Source organism: Diadema setosum, chromosome 18 (assembly GCF_964275005.1).
Source record: "Diadema setosum chromosome 18, eeDiaSeto1, whole genome shotgun sequence".
In the NCBI taxonomy this organism is placed as follows: Eukaryota; Metazoa; Echinodermata; class Echinoidea; order Diadematoida; family Diadematidae; genus Diadema; species Diadema setosum.
Genome location: NC_092702.1, coordinates 3,274,418 through 3,301,505, shown reverse-complemented (window position 1 = coordinate 3,301,505; position 27,088 = coordinate 3,274,418). Strand labels below are relative to the sequence as shown.

The 27,088-nt window shown below is 38.9% G+C and overlaps 2 protein-coding genes across 4 annotated transcripts in view; both read left to right on the top strand.

The window, feature by feature from the left end:
• The window catches only part of LOC140241655 (rho-related BTB domain-containing protein 1-like), an 83,999-nt gene extending 72,302 nt beyond the window's left edge, over positions 1-11,697 (top strand). The window contains exons 5-11 of the mRNA XM_072321398.1: positions 848-1,030; positions 2,957-3,164; positions 4,643-4,810; positions 5,797-6,706; positions 7,457-7,572; positions 9,031-9,270; positions 10,752-11,697. Of these exons, the coding sequence (XP_072177499.1) occupies positions 848-1,030; positions 2,957-3,164; positions 4,643-4,810; positions 5,797-6,706; positions 7,457-7,572; positions 9,031-9,270; positions 10,752-10,997 (2,071 nt within the window). The 3' untranslated portion in view covers positions 10,998-11,697. The remainder of the gene's footprint in view (positions 1-847; positions 1,031-2,956; positions 3,165-4,642; positions 4,811-5,796; positions 6,707-7,456; positions 7,573-9,030; positions 9,271-10,751) is intronic.
• Positions 11,698-25,584: 13,887 nt separating this feature from the next.
• Positions 25,585-27,088, top strand: part of LOC140241338 (gamma-adducin-like) — a 111,285-nt gene continuing 109,781 nt past the window's right edge. For all 3 annotated transcript variants that reach the window (XM_072321069.1, XM_072321070.1, XM_072321067.1), the window contains exon 1: positions 25,585-25,742. The gene's annotated coding sequence lies outside the window, so the exon portion shown is untranslated. The remainder of the gene's footprint in view (positions 25,743-27,088) is intronic.

Below are 27,088 nucleotides of genomic sequence, written 5' to 3'. Positions count from 1 at the left end.
ACATACCGTTCTGTGTGTGATAGAGATAAGTGCATGATTGGTGTACGGTGTCTGTGACTTGAATGAAACATGTCATTGGGTACGGGTACACCACGTAATCTGGTAAGATATGCTCTGCCCGACACTACCGATGATGCGGAGACTACTGTACCATACTCCCTGTGGTCAAGGACAGAATGATAATCACAGGTTGGTGTTAATATAAACCACATCAATATGTCACATAACCCATGCCTCAATCACACAGTTAAGCTCAGGGAAAAAACAAAACTCAGACAAGAACAATAATAGCGAGCAATGCTGAATATGTGATAGTGATGGGCTTTATTGGGCTGGACTGGTTTGGGTGCTGTGTTTTATGTTAATGTCTATTTCAGCCATGACTAGGAGCTTCAGTATGCCTAGATTATTTATGCACTTACATATAGCAATGCATGCACCTGACTTGTTGCATAGAAACCCATTGAATCATCTTTTCTTCTTGCTGTAGAAGCCCTCAAGTTACATGGCTGACATAAGTTACAGTGAAACCAAAAAGGTCTACTCCAAAAAACAAACAAAATGAAACAAAAACAAACAAACAAAAACAAAAAGGTCTACTCCAACCCAATCCTTGTTCAGTAAAAAAAAAAAAAAAAAAAAGGAAAAAAACAGAAGGAAAAAAAAAGGAAAAAAACAGAAAAAAAAAGAAAGGAAAAAAAGAAAAAAAAAAGAAAAAAAACCCCAAAAAGGTCTACTCCAATCCAATTCTTGTTCAGTATCTCTTAATTTCTTTAGAGTGTATTGTTTTTTGTTTTTTTATAACACCTCCCAACTTTTCATTTTATAAATCTTTTTCCCAATGCAGGGCCGATGTTGTTGTGGTGTGCTTCTCCATTGCTGATGCAGTGTCGCTGAAGAACATCAAGAAGAAATGGCTGCCAGAAATCCGTCACTTCTGCCCACGGGCACCCATCATCATCTGCGGATGCAAGAATGATCTGCGCTACGCTGACTTGGAAGCCTTGAAGAAGGAGAGGGGACCAGTCAGGTAAAGTCTTGATCCTTAAAGTGAGGTTGGGTCTTGGTCTTTTTTGTGAGGTACAGTGTGTCAGGTGGATACCATCTTGGTCGTTGAGTTAGGTTGGGTCTTGGTCTTTTTCTTAAGGTACGATGTGCTGGGTGGATACAATCTTGGTCTTTGAGTGAGGGTGGATACAATCTTGGTCTTTGAGTGAGGGTGGGTCTTGGTCTTTTCATGAGGCACAGCGTGCCTAGGTGGATATCATTCACTGACTGTTGCTAGAGACCAAAGGCGAGCCACAGGGATGGATATCATTTGCCCGTTTTGCTTGAGTAATTTGATTGAAAAGCCACAGCTTCACTGGGAAGGTACCCTGCTGTTTAAGGGTGGGATTTCACGGAGCACGCGAACGATTTGCGAAGGACGCGAATGGCAAAATCCATCATTCGGAAAAGTTTTTCTCCGAATGTTTTCCGACAATGAAGCCGAAAACTATTCTTGCGCAATTTGTGCGAAGTTTCCACAACGTATGTGCGAATGTCGTGTGTATCATTGCTAAACTACAGCATGTTACGTACACGAAGAACACGCGACGGAAATGCGAACAACAAAAAATTTTCAACTTTTTTCTTTCCTCTATTTCTCCTTTCTTTTTCTCTCATTTCTCTATCGTGTGCTTGCCTACATTTTTTTCCTAGGGCGTATCTCCACTAGTAAAGCATTTGATCTTTCTTCTTTTTTTTTTTTTGCAGTTCCTCCAACACATAATCTGTATACTTCAAATGAAATTTTACATACTTTAGATTAATTTTAAGTGTATTCTGCGATTCCTTTTTGTATATCAAACATTTCTCTCTGTTTGCTGGCCTTTAATTCTTTTGTTAGTATAGTTGTTAATAATTGTTTGATGTTTAGGTGTATGCTACGATTTTTATTTGTAGAAAACGTATAGGTCATACATCCCCCAAACGTGCGCTAAACGTTCGTGAGAATGTCTCAAAAGGTACGCAAACAGTTTGCGATTACGTCGTAAAATGATCGGAAAAACTTCGCAGATTTCGCGTAACATACGCGAGACATTCTCCAAAGTTTCGGAGTCTGTTTGGGGTTTCACGAACATTTTGCGAACATCGCGCGTGTCTTGCGAAGGTCTTGCGCATATGACGAAGCTTTAAAGACACTTTCGAGAACAATTCACGAGCAAATCACGACCAAGTGTGCGGAAGAGGTTCGCAGAAAATTTCAAATTTTTTTGAAATTCTCGCCGAAGTAAAAACGACATTCGCGAACAATTGACGACGCTTCCGAACCCTCACGTTCGTTTGGCGATCTTTTGCAGACTAAAATACGAATGCTGGATTTTGCCATTCGCGTCCTTCGCAAATCGTTCGCGTGCTCCGTGAAATCCCACCCTAAGAGAAGAGTTTCTGTTCATAAAAGAGCTGGTGTTCTTTCTATGTGATAGAGAAGTGTTTTTTTGCCTCATAACCTATAACCTGTAGGAACCTATTGGGTGTTGTACAAACTTTGTGGATTTTTGAATTTCATAGGAAAATTGTCGCACGGTATTATGATAACGCACAATATCACACATCCACATCAGTCAAGATGTTGCAATTGGTGAAAGATGAGAGACTCAATTCAAAACCCAGCTTTACCTTGTTGAATAGAGTGCCTCATCTGTCACTTAAACTGGAAATCTTGTACCATGCAGTTGTGATCATTCATGCTTTGTATTTATTAGAAGATGACCTTATATACATGTATCTCTTTTTTATGTAACTGGGTATAATACTCAAATGTTTTTATCACTGAAGCTGAAGTGGATGGAAGTGAAATTACAGTTTAGCTTGTAAGGAGCAGGTTTATACATAATATGCTGTACTATCCATTTGGGTCCCCTTTGAACTGTGACCTTTGAACCCATGTTTCCTTTTTTATCCCTTCCTGCAGCCACCAGTGTTCCCGCCATCGAGCCTTTGATCCAGAAGGGATCCTACCTCCCAAAGATGGCCGCAACATTGCCAAGGAGTCCAACTGCGTCTACTACGAGACCAGCTCCTACACCCTCTACGGGGTCCAAGAGGTCTTTGACAACGTGGTCCGGGCGGCCCTTATATACCGGCGGCAGCATCGGTTCTGGCAGTCCAACCTCAAAAAGGTCAGTGACACTAACCTGTAGCTGGACCTAAAGATCAAATATTTGAAAATTTATTTGCCCTCCTGTGTGGTCACACCAACAGTACTGCAATGCCCAGAGGTCTTGTTGTCACATAGTATTAACACAGGATGTGAATGACTCAGATGTTGTCTAGGATTTTATATCCCACATGTGTTATGCACTTGTTTCCATGGTGTCTCCTGATAACTTATTCCTACTCCCAAAGCACCAAAACAATTTTTCATATTTGTAGAAATGATGTTGGAAAGCAGAACTTTATCATTAATCACAGCCATCATTAAAAGAAAGAGGCATCTCTGATTGGTTGATTATCCAGTAAAGTTAATTACCCACTGTTGCCATCCATCAATATGTTAGTTTATCAGACTGTGATTGGAAAAACATGAATTCACTTTTTTTCAGTATCGTATATCCCTGTACATTTCTTGAAAAGTATAAAGCACCTTTAAGTAACATGTTCAGAGAATCTAGGAATTGAAATGTCATAATATTTCAGTGAGTTGATAATAGTTATGGGCAATTCCAGCATTACGGACATTACATTTAGAGATTTTTTTGTGACTTTGTGGGCATATTTCAACAACTCGGCATAATCATTCTGAATCCGTTCATGATTTATTCTAACTCAATCATCCTGAAATATTAACCGTCTGAGTTTTGATTCGTTACGATAAATCATTCGACAGATATTACACAAAAAGCTTGCTGTTACGGACACTACATTTTTTGGACACAATTATTTACCTCCATGTGGATATGTTGAGAAATTTATGAATCAGAGCATCAAGTAAAATAAATTTTCTTCTGAAATGAATGCTCAGGTCCTGTTTAAGTTGTAGATTGATAATTGTGTATAACACATTTAGCATTTACTCTACATGTTCACAAATGTAGCGTTACGGACATTACAACTTTGTCCACTTTTTAAAGTCCCAATATTCATACTTAAACACAGTTTGTATCTCAGACAAGGCTAATATTAGTGTTTTTTTGGTCCATTCTCAACCATAAACTACTTTGAAAGAAATGCTGATGTGTTGATGAATATTGAATAGTGAGAGTCAAAGATTGTGTGTTTTTACAAAAATTAGCAAAAATGTTGCCCCAAAATGGGTTTTATGAAGAAAAGAATGCGTAAATACCCTTTAGTTGTATCAAAATACCACTCAAATGAAAGAACTAGACAAGTTCTAGCATTTGATACTCAATTTGTCCCTGTAGCTCACATATATTTTTCAAATTATTGTAGATTTATGATTTTTAGGAAAGGTAACATTTTTTGTGGAATTGCCCTTATGTTTAATGGATGCAGGAGCCATTTTCAGCTATTAGGCGTCCAATGTGCCTCTCTTAGCTGTTATCCATCAGTTTTCAGTTCAAGGCCTTCATCCATAATTGATACGCATATATCAACCCGAGTCTGTCATGTCTTGTTTCCCCCCTTAACCTTATGACAGGTTCAGAGGCCTCTTCTTCAGGCTCCCTACTTACCTTCCTGCCCCAGGGAGCCCTGCATTCATATACCAGAGACCACCTACCCCTCAGACATTGGCATCCTCGTCAAGGAGACGGCGTGTGCCGATGTCGTTTTCGTCGCCCAGGGAGAACTCCTCTGTGCGCACAAGGTCAGACTCGCTTACGAGAGAGGACGGGGGAGGGGGAAAAAAAACAATCCGACAAAACAGGGCATGATCGTTGTGGCTCTCACAGCGGAATGTCAGATCTATTAGTGGTGATTTACTGCCGCAGAGAGAGTAGATTTCAAGCGGAAATAAACACAATCTATATGTCAAGAGTAGTGAACATCAGTGCATGCTTTAAAGTTAAATGGGTAAATCACACTGGGTAGGAGCTTAAATGGACATCCTCAATAGCCACAAACTGGGGACATCCAGTCTCCAGGTGATGATATAAACCTGGAAAATGAAGTAAACCTGAAAGAATTTATGCATTTGCTGTAAAAATTACAGTAGTGTTTTGTGACTCACATAATCTTCATACCATCTACCTCTTGCAAATGTCATTGTAAGTTTGCTGAAACAAATTATAACATGGGTTCAAGAATTTAGCCAATCAGAAGTGCTGGAATGAGTATTGTGGGCGCTCTTTATTTTTTTTTGCTAACACGCCTGTGCACACAAAAAATGTGCAGCAAAATAGCGTGACTGCATGCTCACTGATGTCACAATGCACATGCTTCAGAAGCATACACTCAATCAGTTACACGCGTGCAATCAATCACTTATTTACTGTAAACAACTTCTAAGCTCGTGTTCAGTGTTTGGAACAAATTATCTTTGGATATATTTGAGCAAGTTCTACATGTAGCTGACTGGTATTCAACCATAAAGGTACATGAATAATAGTTCATAGACCCATTTTATAAATCAAATAGTGCACAGAAGTTTGTGATGTTAGTGGAGATGCAGGTCACTCTCAGGTATTCACAATGTTATGCAACATGTATTCGGCCACTCTTCGTGCATGTTTCAACATTCCCTCAAGTGCCCTGCATCTCCACTAATGCCCCTCTCACCTGAGTATTACTTGTATGTTAGTAAAGTCAAGTCCATTTCATTGCTGTGGCATTTGACTCTTAATTCGTCCTCAGGTGTGCCTCTTGGCTGCGTCAGCTATCTTTAGTGATTTATTCCTTGAGGATGAGAAAGACATAGAACTGTCCAAGCAGTTTTCATCATTGACCAATACAAACCATAAGAAACAGTGTGAAGCCAAAGACATCCTGAGTCTCTCCCAGCAGAGTCCCCGCCCGGATTCCCCCATGTGCTGCCACAGCCCACAGCCGGACCGGTCTCAGTCGCCAGACTGCAACCACGAGAACATTTGCCCCTCCCCGCCCCTGGGGCTGCACCCAAACTGTAACGCCTTGCTGGCGGAGGACCAGTGTCTGAGCATATCGCCCAATGGGAATACGTGCCTGTTTTCCGGCTCCCTGAGGCACCACAATTGCAGCCGGGCACCGCCTGTTGGCCTCTCCCCGTCCCACCAGCCCCACTACCACACCCACTACCACTCCTCCTCCTCCTCCTCCTCCTCCCCCTCTCCTGTCACCGTCACCACTGGCTACCCATCTCCATCCATGCGCTCCTCGCCCCTGCAGCAGATCAACACGCCCTCAGTGCCTGCCAACCTCCACTGCCTTCCGACCAGGAGTCTGCAGCACCCGGCCTTCAGCTCCATCCACGTCCAGCAGGTCACCGACGGTCTCAGCGGGCGTCTCATGCTGCGGCACATCGTGGTGCTGACACAGAAGATTACAGCAGAGGCCTTTCGCGCCGTCCTAGAATTCCTCTACATGGGGTCCCTCGATCTTAAGGCCTACAGTAGCCCTAGCGACATCATCACAGCGGCCTCTTTACTTGACCTCACTGACCTGGTGACCTTTGTCGCCAATGCTAAGAACCAGGAGGAGTTCCTCAATGCTGACCTTGTGGACAACTTCCTCCACAGACGGAAGGAGAGGTTTACCAAGCTCTTTGCACAGAAAGGACTTCTGTCAGGTATGCACAAGGTTTTTAGTCAAATGAAACTTCTCATTTGTATGTCTGATATCACATGCTGTGTTCTTTCCTTTACTGCTGTGGGGAATGTATACATGCTTTAAGAATCATTTCTCATGTTTCATCCTGTCTTATTGCATTCACAAATTTGTCATTTTCTAAATTGAATAAATCACAAGTGAGAAAAAGATGTGATTTTGATTGTACTTCAACTCACTCTTCTTAGCATATCTTTAGGCAAGTAGAGCTGATAAAAACAAACAAAAAACAAAACCTTTAAACTGTATGAAATCCATTTTCCTTCTAACGTGTCATACCTTGAAAGTGAATGGCAAGTTTGGTTGACTTTTCAAGTAGTTGTACTGTATGTTACAGTGAAGTCCTTGATCTGTTCTTGCCTCTTCCTCTGAAATACAAATGTAGCACGTCACTGTCTGATTGTTGCTGCTGAGATTGTAGCATGCCCTTCTTACAGCTCATAACACCCACATTACCACAGTACATGATAACTTGTAATCTCAATTACTCTATGACATTGGATTCCCAGTGTGGACCTCACTTGTGTCTCCCATACTTCAAGCATCCTTATTGAGCTTCAATTGTCGCTTCTGAGATAACACAAGCATATCCGGTTCTCAGCTCTGCCTCTAAGTTGTCAATGTCCTTACATGCATCAAGTGCCTGGGACATTCCAGCCATGTATGTATGACCTTAGTATGTGTGTGACCTTGTCTTATTTCCTTGTTTAAGATCTGGTAATCAACGTGGAGGACGGTCAAGTGATGAGCCACAAGTGTCTAATGATGGTCCGCTGCGATCCCATGTTTGCCATGCTGAGTGGCAACTTCAAGGAGAGCTCGTCAGAGGTGAGATGATGGGGGAGAGTAGGGAAGGACAGAATGAAAGGAACATGGAAGGATGGATGGATGGATAGATGGATGGAGAGGTAGAGGAATGAGTGAATGGAGTATTTGAAGGAGAGCTCTTCGGAGGTGAGATGAAGGAGAGTGTAGGGCAGGATGGGTTGATGGAAGGATAGAAGGATGGATGGATGGAGAAATAGATAAGTGAGTAAAAGGAGTGTTTGAAGGAGAGCTCATCACAGGTGAGATGATGGGAGAGAGTAGGGAAGGACAGGTTGATAGGAAGATGGAAGGATGGGTTGATGGATAGATAGATGGATGAATGGAGAGGTAGTAGAGTGAAAGTGTTTGAAGGAGATCTTGTCGGAGGTGAGATGATGGGAAGAAAAGGAAAGGACGGATTGATAGAAGGATAGGAGAATGGATGGATAGATAGATGGAGAGGTAGACCAGTAAGTGAATGGAGTTTATGAAGGAGAGCTCATCACAGGTGAGACAATGGGGGAGAGTAGGGAAGGATGAATTGATAGAAGGATACGGGGATGGATGGATGGATGGAGAGGTAGACGAGTGAGTGAAAGAGCTGTTGAAAGGAGAGCTCATCGGAGGTGAGATGATGGGGAGAGAAGGGCAGAGTGGGTGGATGGATAGATGGAGAGGTAGACTACTGAATTAATGTTTGAAGGAGAGCTCATCAGAGGTGAGATGATGGAGGCGAGTAGGAGAGGATGGCTTGATAGTAAGATCTAAGGATGGGTTGATGGATGGAGAGGTAGAAGAGTGAAAATGTTTGAAGGAGAGTCCATCAGAGGTGAGATGATGGAGGAGAGCAAGGAAGACTGGGTTGATAGAAGGATAGAAGGATGGATGGATGGATGGAGGGAGAAAGATGTAGACCAGATGTGAAAGGAGTGTTTGAAGGAGAGCCCATCAGAGGTGAGATGATGGGGGAGCAGAGGGAAGGATGGTTTGATGGAAGGAGGGATGGAAGGCTGGCCAGGTAGAAAATCAATGGAAGGAGTGTTTGAAGGAGAGCCCATCAGAGGTGAGATGATGTGGGAAAAGTAGGGAAGAAGGGGTTGATGGAAGGATGGAAGGATTGGCAAATGGAAGGATGAATGGATGATGGATGGCTAGGTAGAAAAATGAGTGGAATGAATGCTTGTAATGATAGATGAACAGGGAAGTTTCAAAAATTAAAAAGATCTCGAGTAACAGATGGAAGAGAATGATGGTTTGATTTGCTGTGAATGGTAGTGAAAGTCTTTGCACTTGCATGATAACCTTCTGCAAGGAAGTTGTGACTATTCATTTATAGTGTGTATTTTTTTTTCTCTTTTTTTTGAGAAAGAGAGGGTAAGATCCTTCCTCACATAAGAACCGTTGAAGTGTAGTGGTTTGAACAGTTATCATAAAAGTATGACTTATTTTCCTCTTGCTCTTCCTGTAATCGTCACCAAGGTGTCGATGAAGACCTTCAAGAAGTCCACATTTGAGCTGTTCCTGGAGTACCTGTACACAGACCAGTGCCACATTGAGAGCCTCGCCGATGCCCTGGCCCTCTTAGAACTTGCCAACTTCCTGTGCTTGCCCCACCTGATCGCCCTGTGTGAGCTGAGTGTTGTCCATGAGCTCCAGTCCAGCATGGAAACACAGGAGGTCCTGGACGAGATGGTCGTCAGTGTTCTACAGGTAGCCAAGGTGAGTGTCATTGATTCGTTGACTATAGGGGGGGTGCTCTCCTGGAGTGTACCGTACCATACCATACCCATGTCAGAGGAGTGCTCGAACACTCCAAAATGTACCCTCACCATGCCATACCGAGCCAAAAGTGGACCACTTCCCTGATGTGCTCCAATAGCGTACCACACTGTACCCAGAAGTTGGCATTAGCAGAATGCATGTAACATGCTCTACGTCACAATGCAAAAAGTTAATTCTCTTTGTTTGGGACACCTGTATGAAGTGTAAGCATGCCAGGTGCATGACCCTGTTGCTTCAAAACGTACGACCCCTCTGACTCGAGTCCAAACATAAATCATGTGGTACGCTTTCTCTACAGAGCGCCTGAATGCTCAAAATCTGGCACGGTAAAGTTTGGTACGATGTGGCATCATTTGGTTCGCTTTTGAGTGTTCTAATGCAGCCTAGGATATTGGTAGTCATATGAGGAATAGGACTTCAATACATGATGGCACCCAAATCATATTGAATGATTGGGACTACATGTTGGGTTAGTAGATTTCTAAAATGTCTTTGATTGGTTGACTGTGGATTAAAGAGACTGGCCTCTAGGTTTACGTTATTGGGACATTGGAAGTCATACAAGGCGTGAGGCTTCAACTCCTGGTGGCACCCGACATTATATTGAATGATTGGGACTACATGTTGTGTTAATAGTTTTCTTAAGTGTCACTGATAGGTTGACTAGATTATAGAGATCAACCCTTTTGAATCAGGACATTGACAATCATATAAAGAATGCGGCTTAAACCCGTGATGGCACCCAATATCATATGAATGATTGGGACTGCACATTGGGTTAATAGTTTTCCGTGGAGTTCAGCTGTGAAGTGACCTGAATATTTTACCTTGTCATTTCATTCTGTTCAAACTGGATGTGCTATCCTGACAGAATTATGATCACGCACATGATACTATGAGAGTTTCTGTCTCTTTGTCCAGTGATGTTGGATTATTTACCTCGCCTGTCATGGTATGCCATCTTATTGTCATTTTGAAGAGGTTTCCTGTCATCTCCAGCGTAATGTAAACAGGAATACAATTTATAGGCTATTAAAACTAACCAAAGTGCTGTATGTGAATAGAACCTTTTTTTTGCTGTTACTATTTTGATAAGGATGTGAACGAAAATAATTCACACTTGAAGAGATAGGATGATCCCAGAAGAATTAAAAAAAAAAAAAAAAAGGAGATAAAGTCTAGTACCGAAAGAGAAATCATACTGCCATAGGAGCAAGCCTGCTTAGTCTCTTAGAGATGGGGGAAACTGCATCAAGCATAAAAACAAATGAAGCATATTATGTTTGTTGAAGTCTTTGATCGCTTGTTTAGTCTCGCTTTCCAAGAATGAATGCATCATAGCCACCGGTGTTATGAGATGAAGCAGAATAACCAATCTACCTTCTTTGTCTTTCATGAATATTTCGCTTTCATTCCAGTTGCACAACGCACACCAGCTGCACAGCTGGTGCATCCACTACATGACCATCCGCTTCATCGACGTCCACAAGAGCCGGCCGAAACTCTTCAAGGAGCTCGCCCCGGAGTACCGCAAGGAGATCGAGCGCCAGCGCTGGCCGCCGACCTACTACCTGGAGGAGGCAGACTACTTTGAGAAGTGCTTGGCCGAACTCAAGAAGGGCAACGACATCAGGACCAAGAAACACAAGTGGTGTCTGAGATGAACTACCAAAGAATCCTGGGAACGCTTTTTTCCCCCAGTTCCCTCACCCCCGTCCACCCTCCCCATCCCCCTCCCCTACCTTTACTCTCTCTTTCTTCGCATAGTCTGTTTAATAATTAGCTCGTGCAACCACCCAATCCCCTCATGAATTCCAAGTTTGAGGTCATGCGTACCAATGAAAACTGTCACATGGGAAAACAGACAAATTTTTCTATTTAGCGTATCAAGACTTCAACTACGCATATCATGATAATGACGAGTGACTTTTGAAACTTTCTTCTTGAAGTCACTATCGATAGAAATTTGCAGAATGTGTTGTGTTTTCTTTGGAGTTTGGAGATTGTGTAAGCCAAATTTAATGACATCGACAATTCTCGGCGCTTGTACATCTTACGTTTGACCGTTTTGTGCGTGCTGTGTGTGGGCGCATGTTCCCGTATGTAGTTACAGAGCTTTGAGCCATGTTGTAACCTCTTCCATGTGCTTTTGTCCAATTGAAGAATATTTGTCTGCTCTGTGTTACAAGTGACGATCAGGAAAACTGAGAATCTCTGGAGAATGGCGGTTTCCATAGCTACCCTAATCATAGTGATGCAGTCATCTGGTTTCCATGATAGTGGTATCCTGAGTTTACATCTTGGTAGTAGTGGCGATGCAGAGATGGAATTCCTGTTACCAGTTTATTAAATATATTCGCAGTTTGCCCCTGAAAATAAAAGTAAAATACTTCGTTTCATACAGTCAGGTGAGTGCAGAAGGGGCAAAGCTTATGGAAGGCACTAAAAAACACATTGTTGTGCAGTTTGTTTCATGAAGTATGATATCTCAAAAGGCAGCGCGGGAAATCGTGGTATGTCCATTGATTGCCCATGTTACATTCCCTCGTACTCTCACAACCTGTTGTGTTATATATGAAGATGGTCACCGTTCATGTTGGTGTAGATAGCGACAGCCGGAGAGATATCATATGCATGGCACATTGAAACTGCTGTTGAAAACTTCCAGCAGTACTTGGGTTCCATATGTGTGGGACTACTGCTTAATCATTCACATACGATATTTAGTGGTGGTGGGGGGAGGGGGGGAGGGGGGACGGGGGGTAATCATTGTTTCTTTCATTAAGGCATATTTCTGAAATCACAGCAAGTAAAAACAGTATGACAACGAGTGGGAACCCTTATTAAAGGCAATGGTGTGTTATGTCCAAATCATATTGAACCCTGACTCAAAGAAACTTCATTTTGATTCTTCAGTTTGTGCTATTCCTTTGCTACATATCGTGTATCTCTTTGTTCGTATGATTGTTTGTATTTATATTCCTTCTTCATTTGTGAACCCATTGGAAGTGACATTATATGATTGCAAGGCCAGCGTAGTGCTATGTTCTGGGTTATTTTTTTTTTTAACTCTCATTCTTTGTAAACTCCAACCCAAGTATATGTGGGACTATTCCTAAGTGGGTTGTAAGCGTATTGCTCCATATTCCAGCCATGTGTACTTTACTCTAGTATCATCATTTGGTATGATTTGTACATTTCCTATTGTCAGAGTGCATGTATGTAGTACACACCCAAGGGTATAGATATGAAATGAGAGTGTATCATAGTGCAAACAAAAAAAGACAACTTGTAATTTGGTGCTAAATCATGTTTTTTTTTTTAGATATATAGTCAATTTGTGTAAATATATGTATTTAAGATATTGCAAGGCAGAGACACTTAGATGTCCCCAAGCAAAAAGATGATTTTTTTTTCTAAGTTATATTCAGAGCAGTCAGTGTAAATTCATTGCATTTTCTAATGCACTTTTTTTGCTTCAGCCTTTTCAGAGAAACATTGCTCTGTCGGTAGATAATGTAGTGATAGGTGATTTTTTTTATTATTTATTTGTAAATTTGTATCTAATGAGATGTGATGGTAGAAAGGAAGGTGCAGAAGAGGAGATCGAGAGAATTGGGTTTGTTTTAGCGGGAGAGAGTGATACTGGGGGTGTACATGCGAAGTTGTGCCAGGTCTAAATAAAGTGATATGTTTTTGAATACCGTAAATTGGTTATTGCTGCCACATTAATTAACGTTTGTGTAATTCACTGAAGTTGCAGGAACATGGGAAGACAAGTGTTATGATCAGTTAAAGAGTATAGCAGTATTATTATATCCCAAGCTCTGTGTTTGTTTACCCATTACAGCATCAACCATAATACAGGTGTTCCTTTAATCCTGATGTTGAACTGATAAATCTCCCTTCAGATTATACATGAATTGACATCCAATGAGCCCTGCAGCAAAGAAAGGCTATGTTCGATTACTCAAAAGCGGGCCAATCCGTTCCGTACCGTACCATACCAGATTGGGAGCATACCTCACTTAACAAGTAATTTTTGGCCTCAATTCAGAGGGGTCACATGTTGCATAGCAACAGGGTCAATCAGTTTGCACACTTACACTACTTTCAGGCATTGCTGATGAACAGAATCAAGTCTTTATATTATGATGCAGTGTAGTGTGTGTTCCACACACTCTTTCTCAAGTCAACTTCAGGCATAATACCCTTTTGTACCAGCTCATGTTAAAAAAAATGCTATTTTGAAATAGAGATTTCAAAATATCTAGAAATTGTGCAATTACAATGTACATGGCATTGTGCTATAGAACTGATGACGCTTTAACACTTGAAAGAACAGATTTTGTCCTGGGTGAAAGGACAAGAGCACTGTATTGGTTGTAGTAGTGAGATTTGTGAATCGAGTACAGTTCAGATTGATGTTTGCTGTAAGTTGTCATTTGTCCTGTAGCAGGTCACAAGGCAGTCTACTTTGCACTGCAGTTGATTCAGCACAATATTTTCCGTAAGCTAAGTGCTAAAGCTGTACAGGTGTGGAAGCATGCTTGACAGCCTTTGTCAGACAACTGTTGTGTGTTAAAAAGAGTCCTAAAATCTGTTTGTTTGTTTGTTTGTTTGTTTGTTTTTTTAAATGTTCTGCACTGGTCTAAAGTCGGGTTCTGACCAAAAGACTGTGTCAATATCCAAGGATACTTTTCTGTCACGTAAGTCGGAAAAAGAGTCAGTGTTTCAAAAAAAAAAAAAAAAAAAATCATTTGAGGGATCATGGACATCTTGTGGAAGAAAGATTTCTACGGAAGACGGCTTCCGTCTTCACTTTATAAACTTTACATTTTTTTTTTTTTTTTGCAAGGGATGGCATGTCTGAAGGTATATTTCAACCTTGTGAGCATTTTCCATCATAAAAAAAAAAAAAAAAAATCATTGGCATGCAGATTGTGCTTCACTTGTGCGTGGATGACTTTTTCCGTCTTTAATTTGAATATAGTTGACTCTCGAAATTATGCCCCTGATGATTTCAGGAGCTATTATGCATTTCTTTTGTTAGCGTAATGTCTTCCACAATTTGTTTTCCCAGTTTTCTTGTGAAGAAATGTATTTGTAGCATCACTTCTTTTTCTTTCTTTTTTTGCCAATGACCATCTGCTGGCTGCAAGCTGCCAGTTGGTGTATTTTTTATTTTTTTTGATGGTTGGTTGGTTTTCTTTTGTGTTAGACTATGGAGTCTTTTACAAGAGAGGTCATGTAAGGTGATGTATGTAAATTTGCTGTTTCAATGGATTTTCACCAATTTCCATGACAACGATGTACACCAAGTGTAGAGCACTCTCCTTAGCTGTTGATTCTTTGAGGCTTTAAGGTACTCTGCCATTGATTTACAGTATTTTAGACTTTGGCATGATGTACTTTTGTGAAAACAGGGTTGTATCAAATGTTGACTGCTCCTTTTGTATCTAGAATAATGACATGCAAGAAAATACACTGATAAGAGTCTTGAAACGCACTGCAGAATATCAAGTGAATTATTTTTGTTATTTTGTGTGTAATTCTTTTTTATTGCATTCTGCCCAATCTTTTATGTTTTGGGGGTGATTTTTTTTTTTCTTCTTCTTTTTTAAAAAGCAGAATATATGGAAAGTAGTGTTTCTGTCCTTGCTTTTTTGTGCTTGATTACAAATAGTGCCAAACAAACAGGCATATTCAGGTTATAAAATTAGTTTGTGTGTTTTTTTCTCTCTGTATGGGCTGCTAGGGACATTCAACAATTCAGATGACAATTTCAAACTATCTTTTACATTTAGCAGCGTAACATTCGAACTTTTTCAATATATATCTAGCTGGGGAATGGTTTCATCATGTGAGAAAAATGTCAAGAATTCCAGTCTACTGTCATTTTGGAGATCATATTGCCTTTCTCCACGTATCAGGGCAGTTACCCCCTGAGGGCAATCACCCACCAGCTAAATGCTGGTTAGTTATAAGGTTAGAGTAAAGATTAGGGTTAGGGTCAGGGGAAGGGTGGGGGGGGGTGCCCAGGAGGTAATTGCCAGTTGCCCTAGACCCCTTTCACAATTCTATGTGTAGTCCAAGTCAAATGCAACGCTTCTACAATCTTTACCATTCTCTCAGTCTTGAAAATATGTGCAGACGAGGTTTCTTCTGGTTATATGTGCTTGCGTTCATTGAAATACACAAACACACACACACACACACACAAACAGACAGGCTTTTGTGTTGTTGTTGTTTGTTTTACCATGGCTTTAGTAAGAGGCAAAGTTTTGGAAGTGTTGGATGCATTTTTTTTTCTTGAGACATCTGTGGTTTGCCGAGAAGAAAAATCTTGCAAAATGCTCCAGGATGAAGGGCGTGTATACTGTTAGCTGTATACAGAGGAAGTTCAAGTCTGAGAAAAAGAAACACAAAGAAATGTCCCAATTGTCATTTAAGCAAGGCATCGTGGGAAGGTTTTGTCATATACATATATATATGCAGTACGGAGATTCCATTGTCTTCATTAAGGCTGTCTGTGATTTCGCTTGTAGCTTAGAAGACAGTCCGATTCAGGAAAATTGTGAATTATTGTCATGTATTGTCCGTGAGTAAGCTCACTTAACATCTGTACATGGCATTTTGCTCTTAATCTGAGTCAATTATGATGGTGTGTTTTTGCAATCACGTGAAGAGAAATGGGGGCTACAGAGCATTTGTAATTCAAATGGCATCTAAATCAAATTTTGTGATGAAAAAAGGACTGATGCACACTTCTAGAAACTCTGCAGCCAGTGGTATTGAAAAATTAAATGAAAATGTAATCATTCAAATGTGATTACCATTATGTGTTTATAACAAGGTAAGAGAAATGGCAAAGTTGGATGTAGAGCTGATAAAGTGATGGTTACTTTATCTTGATGAATTTTCCAGAAAACTTGAGAGACTCATTCCTTAGTCAGGAGTAGTATTTTGGTCCTCAAGGTGCAGCGAAAGTATTTACTTTTATCTGTGTACTTTCTAATCCAACACCACTGTAAATGTATGGGACCAAGCAATGTTTCCGTAGCACATACTTTGGTTTGATAACACATTGATTGCATGTGATGTTGCCATTGCATTGGTATACTGAAATATGAAGGGGGGTGTTTTGTGTTACAATGGTTTAGCAAAATTTGAATGATTCATTACTAACTCACAACATCATATATTTTGTGTTCATTGCCATTGATTTTCGAACTTGTGAGGCAGACTTCTGATTTCATGACTTCATATAGAATTGATGTTCCGTTTGTTAAATCGTGTTTGAATTTCACCGGAATTTTTTAAACCATAGTGTCGGGGAACCGGTACTCACCATTTTTTAAGGCTCTCGTAGCTTTTAGTTGAGTGTTTGTGTGTGTGTTTGTATGCGTGTGTTTTGGTTTGTGTGATGCTTGATACTAACATGACATGATGGTAACACATGAAACTAAGTCACTTGTATAGTTACTGTCCTAGCCCTGTTTGGGAGGCTTTATACATTGCTATTGTTTTGTTCATTTTTTTCTGTTTTCCCAGTGCTGCCTGATTTTGACAGTTTGGATTACTAATGAAAATTTGGTTTAGGATGTGACTGCAACGGCAGAAACCCAGATTACCTGACACCTCTAATGAACTGTAATTCTCTCCTATTTTGTACATGGGCATCCAGTTCGCACAATTGATCCGTCATCATAATGTCTAATCTTTTTAAACCAAATTTCTATTATTGTCTGTCAGGCAATATGAAAATTCTTACCCTTTTTCCAGCCCCCCCCCCCCCCCCCCCAGCATGATGACCATATGGTTTCATTTCAAAAATTCATCCACACATTTCATTTTTTAATGAAAAGTACACATTCCCTTGTTGTTATTCCCCTGATTTCTGAAAGAGGTTAAAGCAAGTGCTCTTTTATTATGTTAGAAAAGTTAAAATATGTTTAATTGAAACTGTTAAATCAAATATTGTCCTGTAGTAATGTCACAAACTCTTGTAGCCTTCTCATCCAGCAATGGCAGCACTAAAACTTTGAAAATGTATAAGTTTTGAACGGATTGTCTGATTTTCCTCAAACTTCACTGATGAGTTCTACTAACATTGCTGCAGTCAATCAATCCATATATATATTTGTGTTTCATTCTCCTTTAAGGGGTGGTTCGAGATGAATGGACAAGAATATAGTGTGTGTGAGTGTCGGTGTGTGTGTATATACCTGTGAGCATGTAATGCATTATCGTCCGCGGTCATTTTCTGACACTCCAATAGAAAATTCGGTAAAATTGTTTAAATGTTCAGCCGGTGAAAGTGAAGATGCGAAAGCTTGTGTGGATTCACATTATGGTGTCATACACAAAGCCTGTCGATGGAAATAGTGGTAGTTAAAGAGACAGATCAGTATGAGGATTAAAGTAAGCGGATTGAGATATTTCCTTGTAATCATCACTGCTACATCTTATTAAGCAGGATAGAGTTTCACTTCGAGTCATGGAGAGCTGCATATTAAAACATGAAACCTTGCTTGTGTGAAGGGGGACCAATCTTTGTGTTCCTGAGGTATCTCAGTTTCATTTTCCACCTATTCTCTGCTCACCATGTATGATGACAATAATCCTTGTGTGCAGTGCTCATGTGGTCCACATTTGTAGTAATCTGGGGCCCGTTTCATAAAACTTGTTATCAGTGACAAATGCCACATTTCTATGACAAATTTGCTCTCAGCCAATCAGATGCAAGGATTTCAGTAGCTTGTCACATCTATGACAACTTGTCACTGATGACAAGTTTTATGAAACGGGCCCCTGATGAGCCATCATGTTAACAATTTGTGCTTGCTCATGTGTACAGAAGCAGTTATTCCTCTTAGTTTAAAGCCTTTGATTTCATTTTCCATGTGTACAGTGATGTTCAATGGATGACTGCACTTCACAGTGACTGTGATATTTTGTGATTAGTCTTTTGATAGTGATTGTCATAGTCATGATTCGGTAAGGGTACCCCCTCCCACACACCGGGGTGTCAAGATAATTGGATTGGAATCACATGATCATGTTTATTAAGCACACCTCTGCACATTTACACGCAACAACCTTGTTTTTATGCAGAGCGGTTCACGCATCCTCACACTCCAGCATTTGCCCATCCGACTATATAATAGCTTGTGAGCAATTCAACTCTGATGCTGTCGCCTATCTTGTAAAGTGATTGTAAATGCAGTGTTTTGAAGGGAGTGATTTATTGCTAACAACTGTTTGATTATGCAATGTTATAGAAAACAGCTGTTATTTTCGTACAAGTAAGGAGAAAGTTATGAATGATTCCTGTATTCTTTGAATCGTGTACTTGAGGAAATCTTTGACACCATAGTATCACTCTGTTTTTTTTCTTACTACCATCCACAGCAAAATTAGACACCCAGTTTCAATGACCCAACTTTCCTGTATAAAGACTCCAATATTGTGATTTTATTTTCTTATTGCAGCTAAATACACACCATTGTGATCCACACACAGCACTTACTGACACGCTGTTTTATTTTTGTGCAATAATATTTGTTTGATTTCTTTTTTGTGTCTTAAAAAAAGGGAGAAAAAAACTCATAAACTTTTGCAAAACTCACAAGACGTTGATAGTGTTTCAAACAGGGAGTTCCATTGTGTCTCTCTGATGTGATAGGCACACAGTGTAAACATGGGAGTCTGGTTTTGAACAGATTATGATGTGTTTTAATAGCTGGTGGTATGTAAAGACGCCTTCATTATCAGCATGTATAAAAAGCTAAATTAAATCCAAATTTAACAAGAAAGTCCAGGCATCAAGACTGCTTCTTTCTGTTCATTTGTGCCTACTGATATCTAACATCATGGCATTACTACCAGACATGTATGTATGCATGTATGTATGTATGTATGTATGTATATATGTATGTGCATATGGATGTATGACTGTATGTATGTATATTAGTATGACTGTATGTATGAATGAGGTGTGTATGTATGTATGTATGTGTGTATGTATGTGTATATTTGTGTAGGAATGTGTACCTTTTTTTTTTTTTTCTTCCTTTTACCCACAGTAAAGCTGTTGAACAGGAAAATGGTAAAGAAAATATAAGAACATACATCCAACTAACATACAGTTTTGAAAAATGGCCATCTTGGAAAATCATCAACCCGTCTAGCCCCACAGAGTGAGAAAAATTGGCTTTTTTTTCATTTTTTTCTTCATTTTTTTAAACTGCTGATTAGACACACACACACACACATTGCCGTAAGATGGTTCAACTGGGGACGCGATAGTTTGCTCAAGGTAACCAAGGTAACTTTTTTTTCAAAAAGAATACTTGAATTATAGTTTAGTAGGTAAAAAATCAGGCTTCATGTAGTGCATAGGTGCATACACAACAATCAAGGATGCATGTAAAAATTTTCAAATTTCCCCATTTGAACGGTGTGAAAACTTTTTGCCAACATACAGGTCCTAAATTATTATGCAGAACAGGTAGGTGTGTGCATTATATACCCCTAGGGTACCCCTTAGGCCTTAAGAGGGCGCTTTGTAATCTGTTTTAAAATATACTCTGAACAAACGGGCATATGTCTGGTGTGAAATGTATCCACTGTTATGTGGAGTGAAACACTACAATATCCGCAATTGAACCATAGTTTGCAAGAACACTCACACACACACACACACACACACACACACATACACACAATCACACAACCAAATAAATGTGTATTCAGATATTACTTTATCCTTAATTTCCACATCCAGTTTACTTCATGATCATCTTTGTTTTCACTCAATCTCTTACAGTTCCTTTCTTCAAAGTCCTTAATTTGACAAGAAGATGTATTTATTGTGTCCCGTCATTCACAGAGGACTGCGCTTTTAGCCACTTTGATTTGATTACTGTTAAACACAATATTTTCATGGCATAAAATTTTCGGGAATAGGAGCCGACGGCCTTATTTGCAGCATGAAATTTTCATGAGTTGCCTCTAACATTCAATGCATATACTGTAAAAGTGGATATTTTCGCGCAATTTATTTTTCGCGTTCGGCCGGGTGAGAAGAGTTTCGCGTGTTTTTATTCCGCGGAATCAAGACATCACGCACAGGAACATATGGCAAGCAAAAATATTCGCGTGCTTTTTATTTCCGCGCTAGTTTCTGGTTGCGCGAAATGCGCAAAAATTTGAACACCGCGAAAATTATATATATTATATATTACATATAATTTCTTATAAAGCGCTATGTCCAGTTACAAACTACTCAAAGCGCTTTCTGCTCTCTCTTAAGAAAATAGAAAAGGTACAAATAAATAGTACATTACAATACAGTGCAAATACAATATAATGACAATGCCTAACAGAAGAAGAAAAAGCACACACACACACACACACAAAGAAAAAAAAAATGTCCACTTTTACAGTAGTGTGGACAAGATCTTTAGCACGCATTTTACTTTTGTGAAACTCGGCTCTCACAAAATTAGCAAAATCAAGATGCATGCGAACATTCCTCATTATTCAGTACATCAAAATGACTAACAGGAAAGTCATGTCCATTGTGACAATACATTACTATTAGATTGTACGGATATGGAATTAAAGTGCAATTGCCCTCCATGTTTGAAGTTTGCTATAGTGGAAAGAGAAAAAATAGATGCACAGAATGGTTGATGTTACATTGAAATCGAACCTGAATTAAGACAGTTTGGTAATCTTAAAGTTTTCAACATTTTTATGAATCATTGCTGTTAGTTGCAACCACATACTATCGGCAGGGATGTTGAAGTTTATTCATATTCCACATAGTGGACAATATATCATATATATATATATATGTATATATATATATATATGTACATTGAAATAAAGAGAGGGAAAATTGACCAGAAACAAATAATAAATGGTGAAAACTTTGAGCAAAGTTATTTATAATTTATTATTTGTTTCTGGTCAGTTTTCCCCTCTTTGCTTCAATATTATATTATTATATTTTTATTATTTATATTATTATTATATTACACACACAACAAATATCATGACATTTTGATATAATCACAAATGTGGAGGGGACTACTAAGAAGCACTGCTTGTAAAATGTAGACCCCTACGGAATACAGACAAATATAATATCAAAGAAAAGGCAAAGTGTTATAATGAAAACACTGTTATACATACATAAGGACTCAATCATAGTGAACCCATATGGATATACAGTTGAACCTCTCGTATCCGGACAAGTCGGGACCGGGGCTCATGCGGATAAGGGATTTGGCCGGATACGGGAGACTCAATGCTTTATACATGTACATGTATATACACATGTACTGATGTAGCCCATTGTAGTACCACATGTAGTAATGTGTATACTGCAACCTTTTTATTGTTACACTCAGTAACAGACCCCAAAATAGAGGTTCGTGTTTGCAAGAATGAAATCATTTTCTTTTATAAATTCTTGGGATGATTTACCTAAATAATTATTAAGAAATGTATATGTAATTCATGTGTGTTTGTGTAGGAGTTCTCAAGGAGTTGGGAATCCCCCTTTCCTCCCGTAATTAATAAAAAAAAAGAAAAGAAAATCACGGCGAGATTGCGTCCGTATAATAGAGAGATCCGGATAAAGGGAGGCCGGATAATAGAGGTTCAACTGTACATATAATGTTTGCCCATTAACGTTACAATTTAGTGGCAGGAAATTGGTTGTAAAGGACTTACTCCTTCCATGATGATTGCACACCATGCAAATGAATTCCCTCTTCTTTTTTGTATGACAGCAAGTAATCGTAATGTGTCAGAAGATTTCTTTAACGGTTGATTTTATTTGTCTTTAATCATTTGTTTTTATAATATATGGGGTTAAGGGAGTTTCCATTCATTCCATCCTCTCTCAATTTTTTCTTCTCATTTTCAGAGAAGAGTTACCTTTTCTCTTCTTCCCCGTTTTTCCTCCTCCTCCTCTTGAATGTCCAGCAGCTTTTTCTTCTCTTTTGTTTCATTCTTCATCTTCTGCCTCTTACTTTAATTCCTCTTCCTCATTCTTTGCTTTTTCTTCTTCATTATCGTCTTTTTTCTTCTTCTTCTTCTTCTTCTTCTTCTTCTTCTTCTTCTTCTTCTTCTTCTTCTTCTTCTTCTTCACTTTCTTCATTGTTCATTTCTTGTTGTTTCTTTCAGTTCCTCTGTTCCTCTGCTTTCATCACCCTGCACCCTTTGGTTTATGAAATCAAAAGTCAAGATTTCAACTTAAAGAAACATATTAAGTGAAGAAGCCCATATCTATTCTTGAAGTCATCCAACCTGTCTGGCAACTGCATGTTTTGCAACTGATTGACAAATTGCCCTACATCGACGTAAAATCATGAATTTGAATAACTGAATGTTTGTTTGTTTGGTTTTTTCACATAGGTCAAATGCAATGTTTATCTTATGGATTTCATAAGTCATTAACATCATGGTGTCTTTTGAAATATATCAAAATTTATGACAATTTATCACCAAGCACATATCACCAATTACACACAAGGTATAGCACAATTTAACACCAAGCACACACAAGATGGATTGCTTGGAAAAAGATGAATTCTCTGCACAATCTTCTTCAAAGAGGGCTCATAGTAATAATCCCTAAACGTAAATTATGCGACTTTAATGAATTTGCCTGAGCAAAGGTCAAAGTTCATACAGTAGCCTTCCCCAAGCATGTCTGGTTATTAGTGAAGCAATTAAAGAGACATTCTCTTATAGGAAATTTCCGTCAGATGATTGTCAGACTTTAGCATGTGGACATCTGTAAATTGGCTATACTGGGTTCTGGTACAGAGTGCAGAATTTATAGTGCTTGGGATAATTAGGAATAAGAGTGTTTTCAAAATTCATATAACAAATCACAGTGAACAGCGATAATCACAGCAGCTTCAGATAAGAATAAATGATAATTGGTTGGGTGCTAATGGAAGCAGAACAAAAGAGGAAAGCATGCATATATTTTACAAAGGTGAAGTGGTATTGTAATGGAATTACATTGCCACAATACTGAAATATATGAACCCTCCTATGTTATCATCTTTGTTTTCTAATGTAATAATATGTTTGGGGGTTTTCAGAATATTAGTTTATTTGCTCATGGACCACAATATATTTCACAAGTCTATATACATTGCACTATCAATTACACTGCATAATGTAAAATAAGATAAATTGTGTGGAATGTCCTTTTCAATTAAGAAACACACAGAGTGTATCACCACAAATTTCATGAAGATTTGTTGAAAAACAGGAAGGTAAGTGAAACGAAACCGACAAACTAACATTCTCTACACAGGGAAATGCAAATGAAGAGTTTGTTCGCAAAAACCGATAAGTCCAAAATTGTCAAATGGAGATATTTGCGGTTAAAGGTCAAGAAAAATAAAGAAAATAATAAGAAAATGTTTGCTTCTTTTGACCATAACTTCAAAAATGTACCTTTATATGTAGTGACCAATATATCATTTAAAATGTATTATTTTGTACTTAATGACAGAGACCGTACTTCAAAATCTTAAAAAATGGACTTATCGGTATTTGCAAACAAACTCTTCAAATACTTGTACACTTTACCAGACTCTGAACATACTAGGTTCAAACTTATATACTATTTCAGCACAATTTATAAATTTTGGTGTCACTGACACTTTTGCCTACTTTTCAAAGAAATTGAATAGTGCAGAACACAATTTTTGCATAATCATCTATTCAGTTCCATGTGCTGTTAAAGTTGAAAGCAGAAGTTGCAGGGAAATCAAGGAGGAACAATATATTTTGACCCACTGAATGAGGGACATAAGTGAAACAAAAAACTGTTGTTAGAGAAACAAATCTTGACCATGCAATGTATTGATAATAAGAATTTGAAATATATTTAAAAAAAAATGTTTATAATGTAATTATGTGATTGTTCATTGTGGATATGAAAACAAAATGGAATGTTTTAAATTGCTTTGAGTGCTGTTTTCACTATCTGTAAATCAGTCTCAACTTTTCTGTAACATAAGTGTATGTTACCACCTTTTAAGTAATATATCACTGGCACAAAATGTCAGATATTTTGTTTGATTAACCATATTCCATTTCACAGTGTAGTCAAGGAATCTATTCCCAATTATAATTAGCACTGATAAACTACATGTAGAATGTTTTCCTCCATGTTCTATGAGTGGGTATAAAAACATATCTTTAAGCAGCAACTGTGTAGAAAACACATATAGCTATAGTTGGTAGTTTTTCAGAAAAGCATGTGCATATCTCCTTTTTATTTTTAGGTAGTGACTTATAGAAGATAACCAATAGAGAAATAAAAAGAGAATAGCCCAGCTTTGAGCTTAGGTATATCACATTGGATAAATATATTGCAACATACATCACGTAACGTATATGTTACACTGTAAAGGGCCATAAATTACCAATATTTGATATAATTTTATCTTTCCAGAGGCTAAGGCTGTGCATAGTAATGACCTCAAAATGACACTACACAGGTTACAGCCACACGTCCACACGTGTGTGGCTGTGACATATGTTGTGTCATTTTGAGTTTGTATACAGAATACATTTTGAAAGTTTTGAATCGATAGATAATTGACAAGATATTTTTTTGGCATTTTTTTTTTTCACTATGTATAGGCTATCCCTGACTCTTGGGGCCACAAATAAATGCATTCTTCTGACTTTAATTTCCTTGTAAATCTTTTCTAGCTTCAATAGCACTCCCCAATAAATAGATGATATGCAAGAATCATGTTCTGCAATGTCAAATTTCTCAAAAAAGTGGGCATAATAGCCAGAATTGCTGAAATTTCAGAAATGCGCCGAGATATTGGGTTTTACCCATGCTCAAATACGAGTAGTGGCAGTACGACATTACTTGTATATCGCCATCTTGCGACAAACTTTGATTTGGTCTCAGCTCAGGCTGCATGGCCATCTCTTTGAGAATCAGGTGCAGGGCTGTCGAATAAACCCGTGCAGACAGTCTCTGTATTTACTCTGACGAGTTTTTCTCCCTTCACGAAATGTACAATTAGTTACATAAATGTATAAATGTGAAGTATGATAAGAATAAATGAATGATTTTGGCTGAAACATGACAAATATGAGCACTATAAGTGGTGTTTCAAAGTAATGTGCGTAATGTATGTACGCACACATGCACCGTCCGCATATCAAAGACAGGGAGTAAGGGTGGAAGATCGAACAGCCGATCATCACCGATCGAGTCGTGCTTTTACACGGCCGCCGTTTGTGTGTGTATGTCTGCTGCTAGATCTGTGATACCCGACGCCTTAAATTTGTCGATTTTGGATAGTCTGTCGGCGACTGTGAAACCACACATACATCTATAGGTGAGTAACAAATTTAGCAGCTTGTTGATTGTAGTTGATAATTCTGAAGAAATCAGATTCACATCTGTTGCCAGTTCCCGTAATCTCGACCATACACAGAGAGTAGGCTGCTTGGTACTGCACGAGAAGTTGGGCAGTCTTCTGACCTTGGTTGAATTTGAAAATGACTTAGGCCAGCGCCCCTTTTTACGTACGCATGCTTGCACACTCTGTTAATAGCGTTGGTTATTGGGGTGTTAGGGTTCGTGTAAACCGTTAGGTTTTCAAAAGCAAAGCTCCTGCAAAGTTCAAAGGAATGATAAGGTGTTGTGCTTGAGGATATATGCCATCCATTGCTAGGAGGTTGGCTAGGTTATGTCATTTGACGTTTCAAGATGATTTGAAAATGAGCCGAGCATCACCAGCACTGGGTGACTGATCAAAAATGTAGACCCTAGAAAAGCCTCCCACACAACATCATTTTCAGATTCAACTGGGATGAGTTGAAAACCCATCATCATAATGGGCTTACAGGGTCCTATGGCTATGTTAATTGTTATTGATTAGAAGATAATTCTGTGCATGAAATAATGGGTGCAGGAGTGAACAGCCAATATCTGATACGTATGTTTTGTTAGATCATGATTGTAAAATGAGTCGTCTATATACACACAGCTGTGCTTATCCCGTTGAGGACAGGCTGACTTTGCTACTAACACACATTTTCCTAGACGCTTGCCCGAGTATACTCGGGACTCGTCCTCAATGGGTTAATACTGTAGATCACCTTCTACTAATTCAGTTGTACCACGAATGTTAGTCTGATATTCGTCTGGTGTACGTACAAACTACAATGTACCACTACCAATGTGCATGCTGGTACAGTAGTAGACACTATAATTAAAGATGATTCAGAATGGTTTGTTTGGATCTACGTCTTAGTACTGGGCTGGGATCCCTAGGCTGGTAGTAAAATCTGTATGATTACAGTCGTAGCAGGCAGTGTAGGCCTGCAAGCAGTATCTAGATCTACTTGTTTACAAACTGTGTGTTGAATGTTTCATGCAAGAGTGAAGTGATGTGTTCTCAAAAGTCTTGAAAAGTTGACATTGTTTTCTCACATGGATTAGTAGATGTCTAATAGTAAAGTGACTCTGTGACTGTGGTGATGTTGAAAGAACATGATCATGATAATAATAATAATAATAATGATAATAACTGAGATCCAATTAGAGTGGATTGACATTGCATAGATGTGCTCTTACAATTGTACTAGTCTGAGCAGTGTTTATCAACTCCGACGTTTTCAAGAATGTACATTACTGCCTTTTTTCTTGTTAGATGTGTTCATAAAATAAGGTTTTCCA